The sequence below is a fragment of the Leptonychotes weddellii genome, chromosome 6 (assembly GCF_054177405.1).
Source record: "Leptonychotes weddellii isolate Sample4059 chromosome 6, ASM5417740v2, whole genome shotgun sequence".
NCBI lineage: Eukaryota > Metazoa > Chordata > Mammalia > Carnivora > Phocidae > Leptonychotes > Leptonychotes weddellii.
In genome coordinates, this window is record NC_138374.1 from 101,196,308 (window position 1) to 101,212,853 (window position 16,546).

At 53.8% G+C, this 16,546-nt stretch overlaps 1 protein-coding gene across 1 annotated transcript in view; it reads right to left on the minus strand.

The window, feature by feature from the left end:
- Window positions 1-5,848: 5,848 nt before the first annotated feature.
- The window catches only part of KIAA1614 (KIAA1614 ortholog), a 37,094-nt gene continuing 26,396 nt past the window's right edge, over window positions 5,849-16,546 (minus strand). Inside the window, exons 7-9 of the mRNA XM_081824779.1 lie at window positions 12,180-12,307; window positions 11,296-11,480; window positions 5,849-7,073 (exon numbers count right to left, since the gene is read on the minus strand). Coding sequence (XP_081680905.1) covers window positions 6,880-7,073; window positions 11,296-11,480; window positions 12,180-12,307 — 507 coding nt within the window. The 3' untranslated portion in view covers window positions 5,849-6,879. The remainder of the gene's footprint in view (window positions 7,074-11,295; window positions 11,481-12,179; window positions 12,308-16,546) is intronic.

Below are 16,546 nucleotides of genomic sequence, written 5' to 3' on the forward strand. Positions count from 1 at the left end.
ACGTGTCTGGAAACACCTTCTACCCAGGTGACACTGATAACTGGAACATTAGTGGAGTCTCCATTTGGTGCAGATGCAGGCAGAGTCTGAGCACAAACATCCCCACCAATAAACCCCTCCGCGGGTGATGTGTTCCAGAAGCTTGGATGTGAGAAATCCAAATCCAACCTTTCTGACCTCTGTAATGGTATTCCCTTTCCTCACCACACCATCAGATGCATCCTGTCTGCTTTCACAAAAGTTCACACTAGGATTGGCCAGCCTTTGGGAGGGGGCCATCAACTCATAGGAAAAAATTTCTCAAATGTTATATCTAATTAGCAGCTGAAACTTTCAGCCAACATTTGATGAGAATCTGATGGGCTGGCAGGTCTTTGACCAAGGTGTCCGGGACATGAGTGAAATTTCTGTCTCCCATTTAATTCCCACAACCCCATGAGGGAAATCCTGTCGAAGCCCACTTTATACCTGAAAACAGGCATGGAGCAATTAAGAATTTGCCCCAGAGTTCCATGAGGAAGTGGTAGAGGCAGGATGAGAACCCAGGTCTGACTGGACCCTCATGAAGCCAGCCTCCCTTCAGACAAAAAAGGCGCCGTTCAAATTTGAGGGGTGGCAAGCATTTCGGGAAGCCGTCTTTCTAACCCGAGAAGCGGTAAAAGCTGAGGAGAGAACAAGGAATGAAAAGAGCTGTAGTATGAGTCAGCGGTGGGTTAAAGCGCTGAGCTGGAAGTGCTGAAGATAAAACCCGGATACCAGGTGCCTTGGACTTGACCACATCTCTAACCCTATATGCCCGCTGTAGGCTTCAAGAAGTCTACTTGTCAAGGACCTCAAGCAGGTTAGCCTTGCTGATAAAAATGTTTCAGAGCTTTTATTTGGCTGGAAATGTGCAAAAAGTAAGTTAGCCCCACTCATTGTATGAACTCAGAAAAGCCTGGAGACTCAGCCTGCGGAGCCCAGGGTGAGAAGCAACATTGTGGCATCTGAACCGCCCCCACAGCACCCAGCATTCCTTGCTCCTGAGGATTGGAGGCTGGTGAGCCCACGGCTGGCTCTTCTGGGAAGCTTTCTGCTCACCAGGTGGAGTGGGGCCTCCTGCCTGGGGCTTCCATTGAAGGCCTTGGCACACTGGTTTGTCTCTTTTCACAGCTGTAGCTGTCTCCACCCTGGGGACACGGGCATCCCAAGGGCAGGGCAGGCCTCTCCCCAGTACCTGGCACCTGGCCAGACCCCTAAGGACAGCCCCACACTGCGAGTCGGGGCCTGAGCCCAGATTGCAGAAGGACGAGACAAAGGCAGCCCCAGCGGGGCAGCCGGGCAGCCACAGGAGAGCCCCGGATGTCCTCCAGGCCTGGCAGGGCAGCTGTTAAAGCCGGGCTGTGTGGGCAGAGATTCAGAGCCAATGCCAGCAGCCCCTTCCTCGGGGCCCAGGACTCCGACCTGGCCAAGCCCACAGCCTGAGAAAGCTGCGCAGAGCTTCGTGCCAAGGAAGGCTGCTGCCATTTCTAAGCAGGTGCTCTGGCTCTGTGGGAAGAAGGGAAACTTCAGAGAGGATGGCGGGGAGGGAGAGAGGGAGGGAAGGAAGGGGATCCGGCGACAGCAGGACCTTTAGAATAGCTCCAGGACCAGCCTGGGGATTTGGGGCGGGAAGTGGGTTGCGCAGATGGACAAGGGAAGTCCAGTTGTTGCCAGGTGAGTTTGGTGGAGGATAAGCAAGAAATGCTATTTGAAAAGAGCCACAATAAAGAGCGCTTGTACCTGATTATATGGGAGCTAAGGAAAGGGGGCCAAAGTCAGCATGCAGGTGTCCTAGAATGCTTCCCAGGACAGGCACCTCTGACATTTCTGAAGGCCGCCAAGGAGTCCATGGCGGACAAGGGGAAGGATGTTCCAGCAAGGGCACAGGAATAAGCGCACAAAAGGGGTGAGGGCGTGGATCTGCAGCGTGGCCAGATCAGGGAACCAACAGCCCAAGCTCCTGGCGATACATACCCTCGGGGGAATCCCACTGCACTGAAGCTAGTTTGAAGGAGCAGCAAGTCCAGTCACATCATTATACCCTGCCCCTGGGACAAGGATGGAGGATGGAGGATGCCTCTTCCCCCCCCCACCCCCCCGCCCCAGGCCAGGCACACTCAGTCCAGGAAGGTTTCCGCAGCCTCCTGAGGCAAGGCACCACCCGAAGAAGAAGTCCGCACGTGGAGTGTGGTATCGGATGCCCGAGGCAGCCTCCCTGGGCCTTAGCCCCAAGGGTGTTTTTTTTTGTGCCCTCTGGAGCCGGGTCTTTTTTTTTTTTTTTTTTTTTTTAAGATTTTATTTGACAGAGAGAGACACAGCAAAAGAGGGAACACAGGTAGGGGGAGTGGGAATGGGAGAAGCAGGCTTTCCATGGAGCAGGGAGCCCGATGCAGGGCTTAATCCCAGGACCCTGGGATCATGACCTGAGCTGAAGGCAGACGCTTAACGACTGAGCCACCCAGGTGCCCCTGGAGCAGAGTCTTAATGACCCTTTAAATTACAACTCAGGACACCCCCAGCCCTGGAAGAGGTGGTTCTCAAACAAAACCTACACTTGCTTGTGCGAAGCACTGATATTCTTTTAAATGTTGGTCTCGACCGATTTTGTGACCCGTGAGTGGGTTACACCTGCATTTCGGAAACACTGTACTGGAAGGTGATTTGTCCCCCCCACCCCACCCCCGCAGGGAAGTGGGAGGGCCAATGCCATTTCCCCCACCCCAAGAAAAACAGAAGGGAACCGCACACGCCCACCCTGGTGAAGGTCAGCGGCGGGTGGGCCCAGCTGGGTGTCCTGGGCCAGCGCTGCGCCCCGCCATCCGTGAGGGCCAGGAGGGGTGCTCGAGGGCCTCCGGATGAGGTGAGCCCCACAGGGTCCCAGGAGGGAGGACGCATGAAGGCTGGGAATCGCACAGGGCCCGGTTCAAATCCAACCTCCGCTAGTTGTTTGCAGTGTAACCTTGGATAAGTAATTTAACCTGAATCTCGGGCCCCCTAGTTTGTAACCCCGAGATAAGTATTCCCTCCCTCGCAGAGTTGCTGGAAGGATTCAGAATTGAATCCTTGATGTCCCCAACAGAGCTCTGGAGTATTTGAAGAGCAGACGGAGCGGGCACAGCGACTGCACGCCCTTGAATTAACCTTGATTTCCAAAAATCGAGCCGTGCCTGCGGTTTCTCCATCCTGAGACTGGGGACACTGCGCGCACCGGGTCCCCATTCCTGCGCCACCCCCACCCCACCTCCCCACTCCCACCCCCGCCTGCGGGTCCTGAGTCACCTCACTTCCCGTCCCATCCCGCTCACCGGCTCCAGCCCGCCGCGGTCACCACGCAGTCGTCCGGGCTGTCCGCTCCCCGCCCCCGCCCCCAGCCGTGCGTCCCTCGAAGGCAAAGTGGGGGCCAGCCTCTTCCCGGCCCCCGGTGCCCAGTAAGCTGTCTTGTGTGTGTGCGCGTGTGCGTGTTAGGGGCTGGGGGTGTGTAACCCCCCCCCCCCCACATACACACACGCCTCCAGCCTCTGGCAAACTTCCGGCGGCAGCCGTCCGGCGGCTCTAACCGAGGCCGCGCCAGGCGGGGCAGTGCGCGCCGAGCCGCGTCTCCGGCCCGGGCCCCCGCCGAGGCCAGGAAGGACGGCGCGGGGATGGCGGCGGGAGGACGCACGGGCGGAAAGCCAGCCGCCTGCGAACCGCCGGGACCCGCGGGACTTGCCGGCGACACGCGCGTCGGGGCAGAGAACCTCGGCGGTCCCGGTCGCTCGCGCGCGCCCGAGTTCGCTCCCCCCCCCCCCAGGGCCCCCGGCTCCGGGCGCGCCGGGCGCGGACATGTGCTCTCGCCTCTCGCCGGCCCCTCCGCCACCGAGAAGAGGCGCCCTGAGGAGAAGTTGCAACGGGCGACGGTGGGAGCGCGGCCGGGCCACGACTGCCCTTCCCTCCCTTCCCTCCCAGGCCTGCGCGCCCCGCGCCCTCTGCGTCTCACCTTGCTCCCCACCCCCACCTGTCACCCTAAGGATATTGTCATGTCTGAGGCCCAAGTGGGAGCCCCTTTCTGTTCTGTGTAGTCCCAACGTCTGCGGCCTTCTGTGGAGCGAGCCCCGGACCCAGAATACCAATAATGGGCAGGCGCTGGGGTGGGCCCATGGGTTAGACAGCTTTGCACGTGCTGCTTATTTTCTGTGTTCTTTCCCTCATCCTTCCTGTCAGCTCCTACTCATGTTACAAAGCCCCGCGTGGGTGCCCCTTGGACGGAGGTAAGCCTCCGTCCCCCACCGAGGGCGGATCTGGCGCAGGCGGCATCTCCGGCCCCCTCTCCTGCTCGGCTGCCCGCACCAGGCCTAATGTCTGCGTCTCCCCTAGACTGTGGCCCCTGGAGCCCGTCTTTCTCACCTGTCCGAGCTCCTGCCTGTCACAGGTCCTGGCTCCCAGTTAATACACGACGTTCTAAGTGGGAACATTCTGATGGCTGTGTGGGGGACGCAGGGCTGACCTGGTGAGCAGCTCCCCAGGCAGAGCAGATGGGAACTGTCAGACAGGTGTCTGGAGGAATCCAAGTCCCCTCCCACCCACACAAGTCGGGCCCCCTGGCACCACTTTACTCAAGAAGCGCAGGTCTACTTTCCACACAGTCCAGAGTGTCCACTCCCCTCTGTCAAGCCTTTTTCGGGGGCTGTGGGAGGGGTCGCAGCAGGAGGAGTGGGCCCTGTGTCAGAGACACCTGTCATTGTGTAAAGGATCTCCATCTGTGTAAAGGAAGATGCTACACAGAGCTTACCTGGCAGATCTATTTTTTAAGGACTGAATAGGATGTGTCGAGAGCCTGGCCCTGACCCTGGCAGGTAACAGAAGCAGATGCGCAGGATTCCTTAGAGACCTTCCCCGGCCTTGTCCCAGCCAGAGCCCCCTTCTTCCCTTTCTTCCCTTTCTTCCCAGTTGGAGCCAGAAGGGCATGTTGTCCATGATCGCCATACAGAGAAGAGAGGTGCCTTTGTCCCTAGAAGCTTTCATTCAACATGAAACTTCATGACCTCAAGACCAGGAATTGGGGTGCAGGAGCTGCCAGTGTTCCCCCATGACTATACTTCCTGACATGGGGCCATTCCCAAGTTTGGGGGGCCAGGATGCTCTCTGAGATGTCCCAGCACCCTCTTCACACCCTGCAGGCCCAAACACTTGTTCCACCGGCCTCCCTGCTCCCCTGCTGGCAGCTCCCCATTCCTCCCACATTCCCCCCCACCCCAGGTGGCTCAGTCTCCCAGTCCTACAGTGCGGAGGGGCTCTGGGAGCACCCCTCAACCCTTAGCCTCCAGGGGCCAGTAAAGAGGGGTTTTAACTGGTTCCTGCAGGTAGGGCCTGAAACACTCACTGCACACTCCACAGGATTGCCTGCCTCCTCCCCCATCATCTTTCCCGCAGCCCACATGTGCCTTTCAGTGATCTTGCCCACGGAAAGCTGCTAGGACACTCGTTTTAGCGAAGGCTGTGTGTTTTCCCAAGTTCTACAACAGCCCTGAAGCTGCCCTCTGCACTACCCGCCCCCCAGTATCACCTACCCAAAGCCCCTAGCTCCATTCTGTCTTCTGTTCAGAAATGCACCTTGCCCAAGGCTCCTCTCCCAGCGGAAGGACTGTCTCTGGAGGCTTCTGCATCTACCCTGGCTGTCACCCCAACCCCAGGGGACTGCCCAGGCCTTCCCCTCTGGCAGGCCCGACCCAGCTCACTGCTGGGCCTGTATCCTCCCTCCCTCTTCCCCCACCCCAGAACCCCCGCTCTTGGCCATTCAAGGTCAAGTGAGCATCCAGCCCAGAATTTAGCGACTCAGAGCGAGAGAAGCTTCAGCTTTGCTTTTTAATAATTTAAGACTGACACACGGCCATCCACTCCCAGAGTCCCAACCCTTTGGGCCTAGAGCTGGGAGGCAGCCGGGTGGAGAGCCCATCCCCCTGCCTGTACCCGTCATTGCACTCCCTGCCGGCCCACCCCCAGCAGCCATCAGGGAGCCTGGGCAGAGAGCCTGTGGCTGGGGACAGCCTGGCACGGGCTGCAGCCTGTGCCCACACTCCACCGGAGAAGGCAGGCAGGCCCTCCCCACCAGCGCCAGCCTCGCCCTGGGCAGAAGCAGAGGGCAGGGGGCTGGGGGTGGAGCCGGCCAGACCCACTGGCCACAGCGGCACTTCCCTGACTTTGGTCTCGGGTTCATTGTTTTTTCCCCCTCCAACTTTATATATCACAAAAATTTCCCAGAGATTCTTAATATTCTGGCTGCCAGATAACATCTCCCAGATGTTCTCACACCAGACCACATATTCCAATTTTGGGTTTGGAATATATGGCCCATGGCTTTAGGCTGTTACACTAGGACACTTTGCAAACCATTTCTGGAAAAAGAGCAAAGGTGTCAAATGGGACGTGGAAGACATGAGACTTTAAAGGCAGATTCAAGGCCAATATGGCCAAGCACTTTCTTTGGTTCTGGAGTGTGGAGGCTGGGGGAGACCCTGATCGAGAGTGGGATGAGACTTGGGGTGAGGAGACAATCAGGGGCTCACCCAAGTACCCCTGAATCTCTCTCCTCCTCCCGCCGACAAAGGTACAGAAAGATGTTGACACCACTTCCGGCATGGAAGGAGATCCATGTTTGCTTTCCCCAGTTTGGCATAAATTAACATCCCTAAACAAAACACACCATCCTGCCCTCACCCTACGGTCGTCAATCCCAGAAGCCCCTGCCACAGCCTAAGCGGTTACACGCCACTGATCTGTTTTCATCCATAAAGCAGCTTCGTGCAGTGCCTTTCCAGCCGTCCCTCCTGGGGCAGGTCAGGGCTTCCGAGGGGGTGACAGTGAGGGCAAAACAGCCCTGGGTCACTGAGGGACAGGCCTCTGCCTCAGCACACGGACTGACAAGCTCTCCGCGTGGGCCAGGAGCTCTTTAATGTGAGCCAAGCCCAGCCCGGCAACCTTGGCCCCATTCACCTCGAGGATCTCATCCCCTACCCCCAGCAGCCCCGAGTACAGCTTGGCCATGCTCGCATCAGCCATCTCCTGCACGTAGAACCCTGCAAAGGAAAACAGAACAAGTGAACACATGAAATCCAGATGCAGCTCTGTGGAATGCTGACCAGGTGGTGTTTCGGGCGGGGGTCGAGGAGCGGGTGCTCATATAGGGCACTGCTCCATGAGCGCGCACACGCACGCACGCACACACACACTCGCACGCGCACACCCTCATTATCCTACCTCACAACCACAACTGGCTTTCTATATAGATACAGTGTGCCCGCCCTCATGGTATCATTTCATTTCTGTCTCTTTTAAAAAGCTGTGCAACTAATGCTTTAATAAAATAATGTTTTAAGCAAATAATGCTTGTTTTTTATTGTTATTATTCGTGTATACCCCTGTGTGAATGAGGTGATCTTATCTTTTTCTGAGATGAGCTTTGATTGTAGACTAGGAAGGAAACTGATGTTTAAAAATTAAGAAAAAAAACCCTACTTCACGCCTGCCACTGGGTGGGATTCACAAATATGATCCAGTTACTGCCTTCAAGAAGCTGGAGGGGTGGGAAGGTATCATTGGAGTAATGAACATGGCCGAGGTCAAATCCAAACCTGGTTTGCTTCATATTACTGTTAGGACCAGCTCCGGTCTCAATCTTCCTCAGAGGTGGTTCCTCACTGGGATTTGGAGGCATCTGGGCAAAAGCCCAGGAAACATAAAAATTCCACCCCCTATTTAAAGCCATGGTGGCTCACTTGTCCCTTATTCACACACATCCTGTCCCCCACACTGCCCCTAGGAAGGCCCTGCCTGGCCAGTGTGACCGTCTCCTGGGTCTCTCAGGTGCAGCGTGAGCCTGGGCAGAGCCTGATTCTTCCCCTTTCCCTGGGTCCGACTTGGGGAACCCACATCAGTGGAGCAGGCTCTGTGGGGCCTGGGGACTGGCTAGCCTGAGTTCCCCGGGACTCTCCCGGCCGCACAGCGCAGGCGAGTCCTGCTGAGGGACCCCTGTCACCTCAACTTCTTCTGAAAACCTTCCAGACTCCCCTTCAGTTAAGAGAATAAAGGGTCTTACAGGGAAAGCTGGGCACCACCCCGCGCCCGCCCCACCCCCAACTGAGCGAACACAGGTGATCTGAGAGCACAAGGCCAAGGTGTGGACGGTGTGCAGCTGACAACACCTGCAGAGTTTAGGGGGGCCGCTCAGTGCCACCTTAAACGCCCTCACGGCTCCCCAGCCCAGGCCGCACACTCCTTCCTCTCTACTTCTGCGTCCTAGAATCAGCTTCCTTGGAAGGGGCCTGAGAGGGCCTCTCCTCCCCCATCACGGTCTCGAGCCTGAAGGCATTTAACACACTTGGACTATAGTGGGACATCCTGCCTCTGCTGCCCCCCCGCCCACAGGAGCTTTGTTCAGCCCAGCTTGTGGCATGCCTTCCAGAGCAACCCTCTGATGGGGGCTTGAAAGCACTGAAATCTCCTTCAAGGCACCTGAAGGTTGGTAGCTCTGAGTCTAGCAAAACCATCCTCCTGACACACTCCCTCTCCCGGGTCTGACTGTGGAACTCTCTCAGTGTGGGGGGCTTCTTGGCCAAGCCGAGCCTTTGCCGCCAGGCTGCCTCCCCTGACGCGGTATGCCGGCCATCTCGGCTGCTCGAGTGAGGCCTTTCTTGCAGCCCCTGCCCTATCTCCGACCCCTTCTGTCCGGGTGTTCTAACCACTTGCCTGGCCCCCTGCATGTTGCTGCCATGGACAGAGGGCAGGTAAGGAGGGGAGGGTGGTGCCTACAGAAATGGCTGCTGTAAGCAGGACATGCATGTGGGGAGCCATGAGAAACCCCAAAAGCATGGAGCCAGAGCCGGACAGACACTGATGTCGTGCCAGTCATTCTGGGGGAGACCCTGGGGTAGGCTTCACAATGGAACGTCGTGACAAAAATATGACAGACAGACTGCTGTTGTTGGTATTTACTGTCTGCTGGAAATGGCCTCTGTTCAGCATGGATCATCTCTGTGTGGCGCTCAGAAGCCGGAGGCCAAGCTTGCTGTTCCCATATGCTCGCACAGCATCAGATGTGACAGCCAGCAAGTTAGCCCCAGCGCCTGGACGTTTTAGCCAGGAATGCAGACCAGCCCCAGCTCACGGCCCCCCTGAGGCCCAGCAGGAGTGACCTGTGGCTGCTGGAGGAGGCTCTGCGGCCAGGAGGAACTAGCACCAGCCATGTTCCGTGGGCCTGGGGATCTCTGCAGGTTAGCCGATGGCCAACGGCGGCGGGAGCAGGGCACCGCCTGGGCAGGACAGGGAAGAGCTCGTACCGACCCAGGTGCGGGGTGCCATGGGGGGGCAGGGCAGGGCAGAGCCCAAGGAGCCCTTGGTCATTAGAGACCGCTGCCCACCAGACATCAACTCCACGACTGTCTGCAAAGCGGCCTAGCGGGTCTTGGGGGGAAGATGAAGGGCAGAGCACAACGCCCAGTTGTGTGGGACCTCACGTGGACAGATGGTGCAGATCATGGGCTCCCTGTCGGAGTTCTGTTCCCCAAATACAAATTCTCTTTGTGAAGAGGAAAGGGAAGAAAAGTGCCAGGCACTTTCCCATGTACCTCACTGGACGCTCCTTTTGACTCTTCCAGGCAGGTTTGAGTATCTTCAGTTTAGAGATGAGAGAACTGAGGCTCAGAGAGGGTAAGTGACCTGCTCAGGTCACACAGCCGGCAGAGGCTCTGGAGTACAAACCGTGCCATGTCACCTAACTCTCTGCCCCTCTGGGAGGCCTGCCGCCCCTCACCTGAGGAACAGGGAGGCTAAAGGAAAGGGTGGAGTAGCTAACAGCCCGCTAGCCCTTTATGATGATCAGTGTAAGTTCACAAACGCCATCTCCCTGTGAGGACAGACACTGTACCCCCCTGAGGTCCAGAGTGGGGAGAAACTCGGCCTCTTCCTCTCACGCTCAGGTAAAACCATCAGCAAACTGCGTCAAACTGCCTTCAAGTCAAGCTGACTGCAAGCACTTCTCACATCCCCACTGGTTCCCCAGCCCGAGCCACTGCCGGCAAGTCTTTCCACCGAAATAGCTTTACAAGGGGTCTCCCTGGTCCACCTTCGACCCGCTAGCGTCTGTTCATGGTCGGGCGGCCAGCTGGGCAGCGGCACCCATTCTAAGTGCAAATCAGAGCACATTGGTCCCTGCTCCAAGCCCCTGCTGCCTCCCAGCTCAGGGGGTGGGGAAGCCACCTCCCTCCTGAGCTCAGCGCCCTCTCTGCCCACTGCAGCTCTGTGCAGATCAGCCCTGCAGCTCTTCTGACAGCCAAGCTCATTCCCACCCTCCAGCCTGGGCCTGGACTGCTCTTTCTCCAGACACCTCCGCTCAGAAGAGCTGCCCCACCCGCACTCCTGTCCTCCCACTCTCAGGCCCTCACCCTGCTTTGCTTGGATTCGTGTCTTCATACCCTCTGCTATCTGGCAGCTTATTTGGATAATATATAAAAATGTATATATACCTTTTTATAGGTACAGCCTATCTCCCTCCCTGGACTGTGGGCTCCTGAGGACAGGATCTTTTTCTGTTCCATTTCCTGCCCTATAGCCGGTATCTAAAACACCTAGTAGGTGCTCCGTGCAAACTCGCTGAAACAATGAACGACGGAACAGAAGTAAGAACTTGCTGCAGTCTGCAAACCTGGCAACAGGCAGATTTTTTTTTCCAGGTTACATGACTTTGACCTAGGAGATCACCGCCCAGGACTGAACCCTGCTCGGCAGAGGGCAGCCAGGGCAGGATCCCCAGAACATCATCCCCTGGAGCCAGCGCTGCGGGAGGGAGCCGGACGCATAGCCAGGAGGGCTCACTGCATGTGGCCAGATAGCACCTCCCTCCTGAGCTCAGCGCCCTCTCTCCCCACTGCAGCTCTGTGCAGATCAACCCTGCACGGAGGAAGGGAACAATTACACGCACCAGCCGCATCAAAGGGCTCCCGAGAACCAGCAAGCACAGCCTCCTCTGGGCGCTCCAGCAAAAAGGCGGCCCGATTCCGATTTCAGGATGTCAGCAGACAACAGAGGGGCAGTGGAGTCAGGCTCTCCATCCCTACCCACTCCAGCAGCCCCACACCTGACACTTCCCAAAGAGCCCTTAAAGGGAGAATTCCAGTCCTTTCGCTACGAGGCTGTCTGAGTCTGGAGCTCCGCGTCTCAGCCACAGACTGGAAATGCCCACAGCCAAAAGTGGTCTGCTAAGGCCCCAGGGATATGGAGCCCAGAAAAGGGGAGGGGGCATACCTGAGTCCCGGCGCCCATTCCCGGAGGCCACGCAGAAGCCGAAAGAGCCCTCCGGGGAGCGTTGCAGCTGCAGCTGGGTTGTGCCATCTGGGAACACCTCCACCACGCGGCCCACCGTGCGCGCCTGGCTGGGGGCGCTCACGTCCTCCACACTGAGGGCACGTCGGGGTGAGGCCTTGGTTGGTCTGCCAGGGGACCGGAGACAGAGTGAGTGCAAAGAGGGCTGGGCACCGGGGCCCAATCACTCCCTGCCTTAAAGATGACGGATGCCTCTTGACTGGCTCCAACCAGCAAAAACAACATGCTAGGAACAAGACTGGAGGGTTGTCACAGCGGTCTGAGGCTCCACAAAGCCTGGTGCAGGACCAGAAGCCCCCTGCTACCCAACCCCCCAACACAGAAACACAGTTTTAAATCTTTGTGGGTGCAGAGCCCGCTCTGAGAATCTAACCAAAGCTATGATATTATATAACATTTCCAGGAGTGAACAGGCCACTTGAGGTGCCTCCATGGAGCCCCAGATAAGAGCAGCTAGCCTAGAGGGTCTCTTCAGGGGGTGGGAGTTCTCTAGACAGGGTCACAGGTCAAGTGCCTCTTTGGGGGCCCCATCTCTGGATCTCTAATCAGATCTTCAGCTGGGCTAAGGAAGCTCTCTGAACATCCCGATTTTAGGATGTCATCAGACAGCAGAAGGACGGAAGAATCAAACCTTCCAACTCTACCCATTCCACCAACTCCACACCTTCTCAGAGCTCAGGTGCACGGGGCAAGGCACTGAGATGTGGGCTCCAAGACTCCTGTGGCACCTGAGGCAGGACGGAGTTGGGCTTACAGCTCCACCGCCCATGCTGAGTTTACCCCCCACACCACTTGCCAACTCTTACCGGCCAACTGCACTGTGGTCTCCCGGCTCCCCTACCATGTAGAGGCTGGACCGGTCCCCCTTGCCACTCAGCAGAGAATGGAGGTTCTGAAAGGAGGCAGCTTTCCGATGTTGGTGAGATGGTGACACCTGGTGGTGAGGGTTCAATATTGCAGGTGAGAAAAGCCACGGTGTCTGGGGGTTGAGACCTGACCCTAACCATGAGCCTGAGGGCTTTTTTTTTTTTTTTTAAGATTTTATTTATTTATTTGACAGAGAGAGCACAAGTAGGCAGAGAGGCAGACAGTGGGAGAAGCAGGCTCCCTGCAGAGCAGAAAGCCCGACGTGGGGCTCCATCCCAGTACCTTGGGACCATGACCAGGGCTGAAGGCAGACACTCAACCAACTGAGCCACCCAGGTGCCCCAAGCCCGAGGGATTTTTAAGAAAGTAATGATACAAGCTTTTGTCGCTACTTCAAAGTGCCCATCAGGAATCACCATAATTTACTCAAGTAGACAGTCCTATAGAGGTGATCTGAAGGTTCGTTTTTGGCTAAAATAACTTAGCACTAGAATACTAATAACTTCATTGATTAAGAAAATCTAATGTTCTCATTAAGAAAAAAGTGAAAGCAAATTAATTACAGAGTAATAAATACAATTTTAGAGTTAAAATATTAAAACTTCGTGATTCTTTAGTATCCCTTTTATGATTGTTTATATTAAAATTTTTTATCTGAGGACTTCCAGGAAAGATGGCTGAGTACAACAATCCCAAGCTCACTTCATCCCATGGATACAATTAGATAACATGCATATCAGTGTAAATAAGCCATAAAACAATCCAAAGACTGGCAGAACAGACTCTTTACAGCTGAATGTAGAGAAGAGTCCACCTCGAAGAGGGTAGGAGGGGTGGAGATTCGCTCGGGAGCTAAATGAATCTGCAGGACCATCAGAGGGGGGGAGGGACACTGGGTGCAGAGAGAGGCGGAGAGGAGAGGACCAGACCCTCACACCAGGCATACCAGGCATGAGGAACCTGCACAGGGAAGATGAATCCTCATAACATTTGGCTTTGAAAACCAGAGAGGCCTAATTTCAGGAGTTCCTAAAGTCAGTGGCGCTTAACAATGGAACTTTAAAAATCAGTAGGCTTGGCTCTGGGAGACCTGGGAAGATGATAAGAAACTGAGTCCCTGCCCTTAAAGAGACTGCACAGCAAAGAGCCCCACTGAGATACAGCATGGAGAAGCAGCAGTTTGAAAAACACCTGGGGTATATGATATGGGAGGGAGATTTTTTACTAATCTCAGAGTCTGTGCTGGAAGGGCAGGGATCTTTGGGAGACTTCTCTAGGAACAAAGGAGCAGGCAGGCACCATTTCCCTCCCCTGCCCCCCAGCCTAGACACATGGACAGCTGGGAGAACCAGCACAGCACCAACACTCTCCATCTAACTTGCTAACAGCACAGCATATCCCCTCGTTCTCTTGTGCACATGCCCCCTCCGATATGCCCTTGGCCAGAGCCCATTCAAAGTGGTGCCATAAGTCTGGCAGTGTGCAAAGCAGCCACGACAGTGACTCCTGCCTTGGGGAGAGGGGAAGATAACCATATATACCAGCCTGAGACTGTGGCCCCAGCAGTCCCACCAACAAAAGCTTCTCACGGGGCAACACAGAGAAAGCGCCCTGTAGTTCAATACTATTGCGTCTCTGGCAAATGCCTGGTCTGACTCAACTCAAGTCTAAGGCAGCCCAACAGTGGCCCACTAACACTGCAGGGACCAAACACCGCCCACAACAGGCAAAGAGAGCCACTGCAGACGACTGGACTGAAGGCAAAAGCAGCTCAGCCACAAGAGCAGGGCACACGCAACACACAGAGGAGACCCCCCTGAAGCACCAGGTTCTGATGAACAGGGGACACAGCACTGCAGGGCACTACAGGACCTCTTGTTCATAAGGCCACCACTTTCAAGAGCAGGAGACATAGCTGACTTTCCTAACACAAAGAAACAGACACAAAGTTAGTCAAAATGAGGAGACAGAGAAATAAGTCTCAAATGAAAGAACAGGACAAAATCACAGCAAGAGAGCTAAATGAAACAGAGATAAGTAATATGCCTGACAGAGAATTTAAAGTAATGGTCAGGGATGCCTGGGTGGCTCAGATGGTTAAGTGTCTGACTCTTGATTTCAGCTCAGGTCATGATCTCCAGGTTGTGAAATCGAGCCCCGCATCAGGCTTCACACTGGGCATGGAGCCTGCTTATAATTCTCTCTCTCCCTCTCCCTCTGTCTCTCCTGTCCCCTTTCTCTCTCCCTCTCCAATAATAATAATAATAATAGTAATAAATAAAGTAATGGTCCTAAAGATATTCACTGGACTTGAGAAAAGAGTGGAGGACCTGAATGAGACCCTTACCAAAGAGATAGAAAACATAAAAAAGAACTACTCAGAGATAAAGAATTCAATAACTGAAATTAAAAATACACTAGATGGAATAAATAGTAGACTAGAGGAATCAGAAGAATGGGTCTGTGAGCTGGAGGATAGAGTAATGGACAGCAATCAAGCTGAACAGCAGAGAGAAAAATAATAATAATAAATGAAAATAGACTTAGGGAACTCAGTGACACCATCAAGCATAATATAATTCTCATTATAGGGATCCCTGACGGAGAAGAGAGAGAAAAGGAGGCAGAAAACTTTCCGAATCTGGGGAAAGAAACAGAGATTCAGAGCCAGGAGGCACAGAGAACCCGCAACAAAATCAACCCAAAGAAGTCCACACTAAGATACATAGTAACTAAAAAGGTAAAAAGTAGTGATAGAGAGAATTTTAAAAGCAGCAAGAGAAAACGGTTACATACAAGGGAAACCCCCTAAGGCTATCAGCTGATTTTTCAGCAGAAACTTTACAGGCCAGAAGAGAGGGGCATGATACATTCAAAGTGCTGAAAGGAAAAAACCTGCAGCCAAGAGTACTCTATCCAGCAAGGCTATCATTCAGAATAGAAGGTGAGATAAAGAGTTTCCCAGACAAAAGTTAGAGGAATTCATGACCACTAAGCCAGCCCTACAAAAAATGTTGAAGGGAACTTTTTGAGTGGAAAGGAAAGGCCTTAAGTAGGAGTAAGAAAAGTAGGAAGCCCAGAGGCAGTAAAATTAAGTATATCTATAAAAATGAGTCAAGGGATTCACAAAGTAAAAAGATGTAAAGTAGGACACCATATACTTAAAATGTGGAGTAGGGAGGAGAGGAGTAAAGAATGGGTTCAAACTGAAGTGACCATCAACTTAATACAGACTGCTATATGCAGAAGATGTTATTTATAAACCTAACAGTAACCACAAATCAAGAGCCAGTAATAGATATGCAAAAAACAAAGAGAAAGGAATCCAAGTATATCACTAAAGAAAGCCAGCAAACCACGAGAGAAAAGAGCAAGAGAAGAAAGGAACAGAAAAGAACTACAAAAACAACCATAAAACAAGTAACAAAATGGCAAGAAGTACATGTGTATCAATAATTACTCTGAATGTAAGTGGACTAAATGCTCCAAACGAAAGACACAGGTCGGTGGAATGGAGAAAAAAGCAAGACCTGCTGCCAACAAGAGACTCATTTCAGACCTAAGGACACATGCAGGTTGAAAGTGAGGGTATGGAGAAACATTTATCATGCAAAAAGATGTGAAAAGAAAGCCGGGGGAGCAATACTTATATTGGACAAAATATACTTTTTTTTTTTTCTAAGATTTTATTTATTTGACACAGAGAGAGAGATAGAGAGCACAAGCAGGGGGAGCGGCAGGCAGAGGGAGAAGGAGAAGCAGATTCTCCACTGAGGAAGGAGCCCCATACAGGGCTGGATTCCAGGACCCCGGGATCGTGACCTGAGCCGAAGGCAGCTGCTTAACCAACCGAGCCACCCAGGCACCCCTGGACAAAATATACTTTAAAACAAAGACTGTAACAAGAGACAAAGAAGGACACTATATATAATCATTAAGGGGACAATCCAATAAGAAGATATAGCAATTGTAAATATTTATGCACCCAACATGGGAGCACCCACATTCTTAAAGCAGTTAATAACAAACATAAAGGAAGTAATCACTAGTAATACAATAATAGGAGGGGTCTTTAACACCCCACTAACATCAATGGACAGGTCATCCAAACAGGAAATCGACAAAGAAACAGTGGCTTTGAATGACACACTGGACCAGATGGATCTAACAGATATATTCAGAACATCCCACCCTAAAACAGCAGAATATACATTCTTTTCAAGTGCACATGGAACATTATCCAGAAGAGATCACATATTAGGTCACAAACCAAGTCTCAACAAATTCAAAAAGACTGAAGTCATAC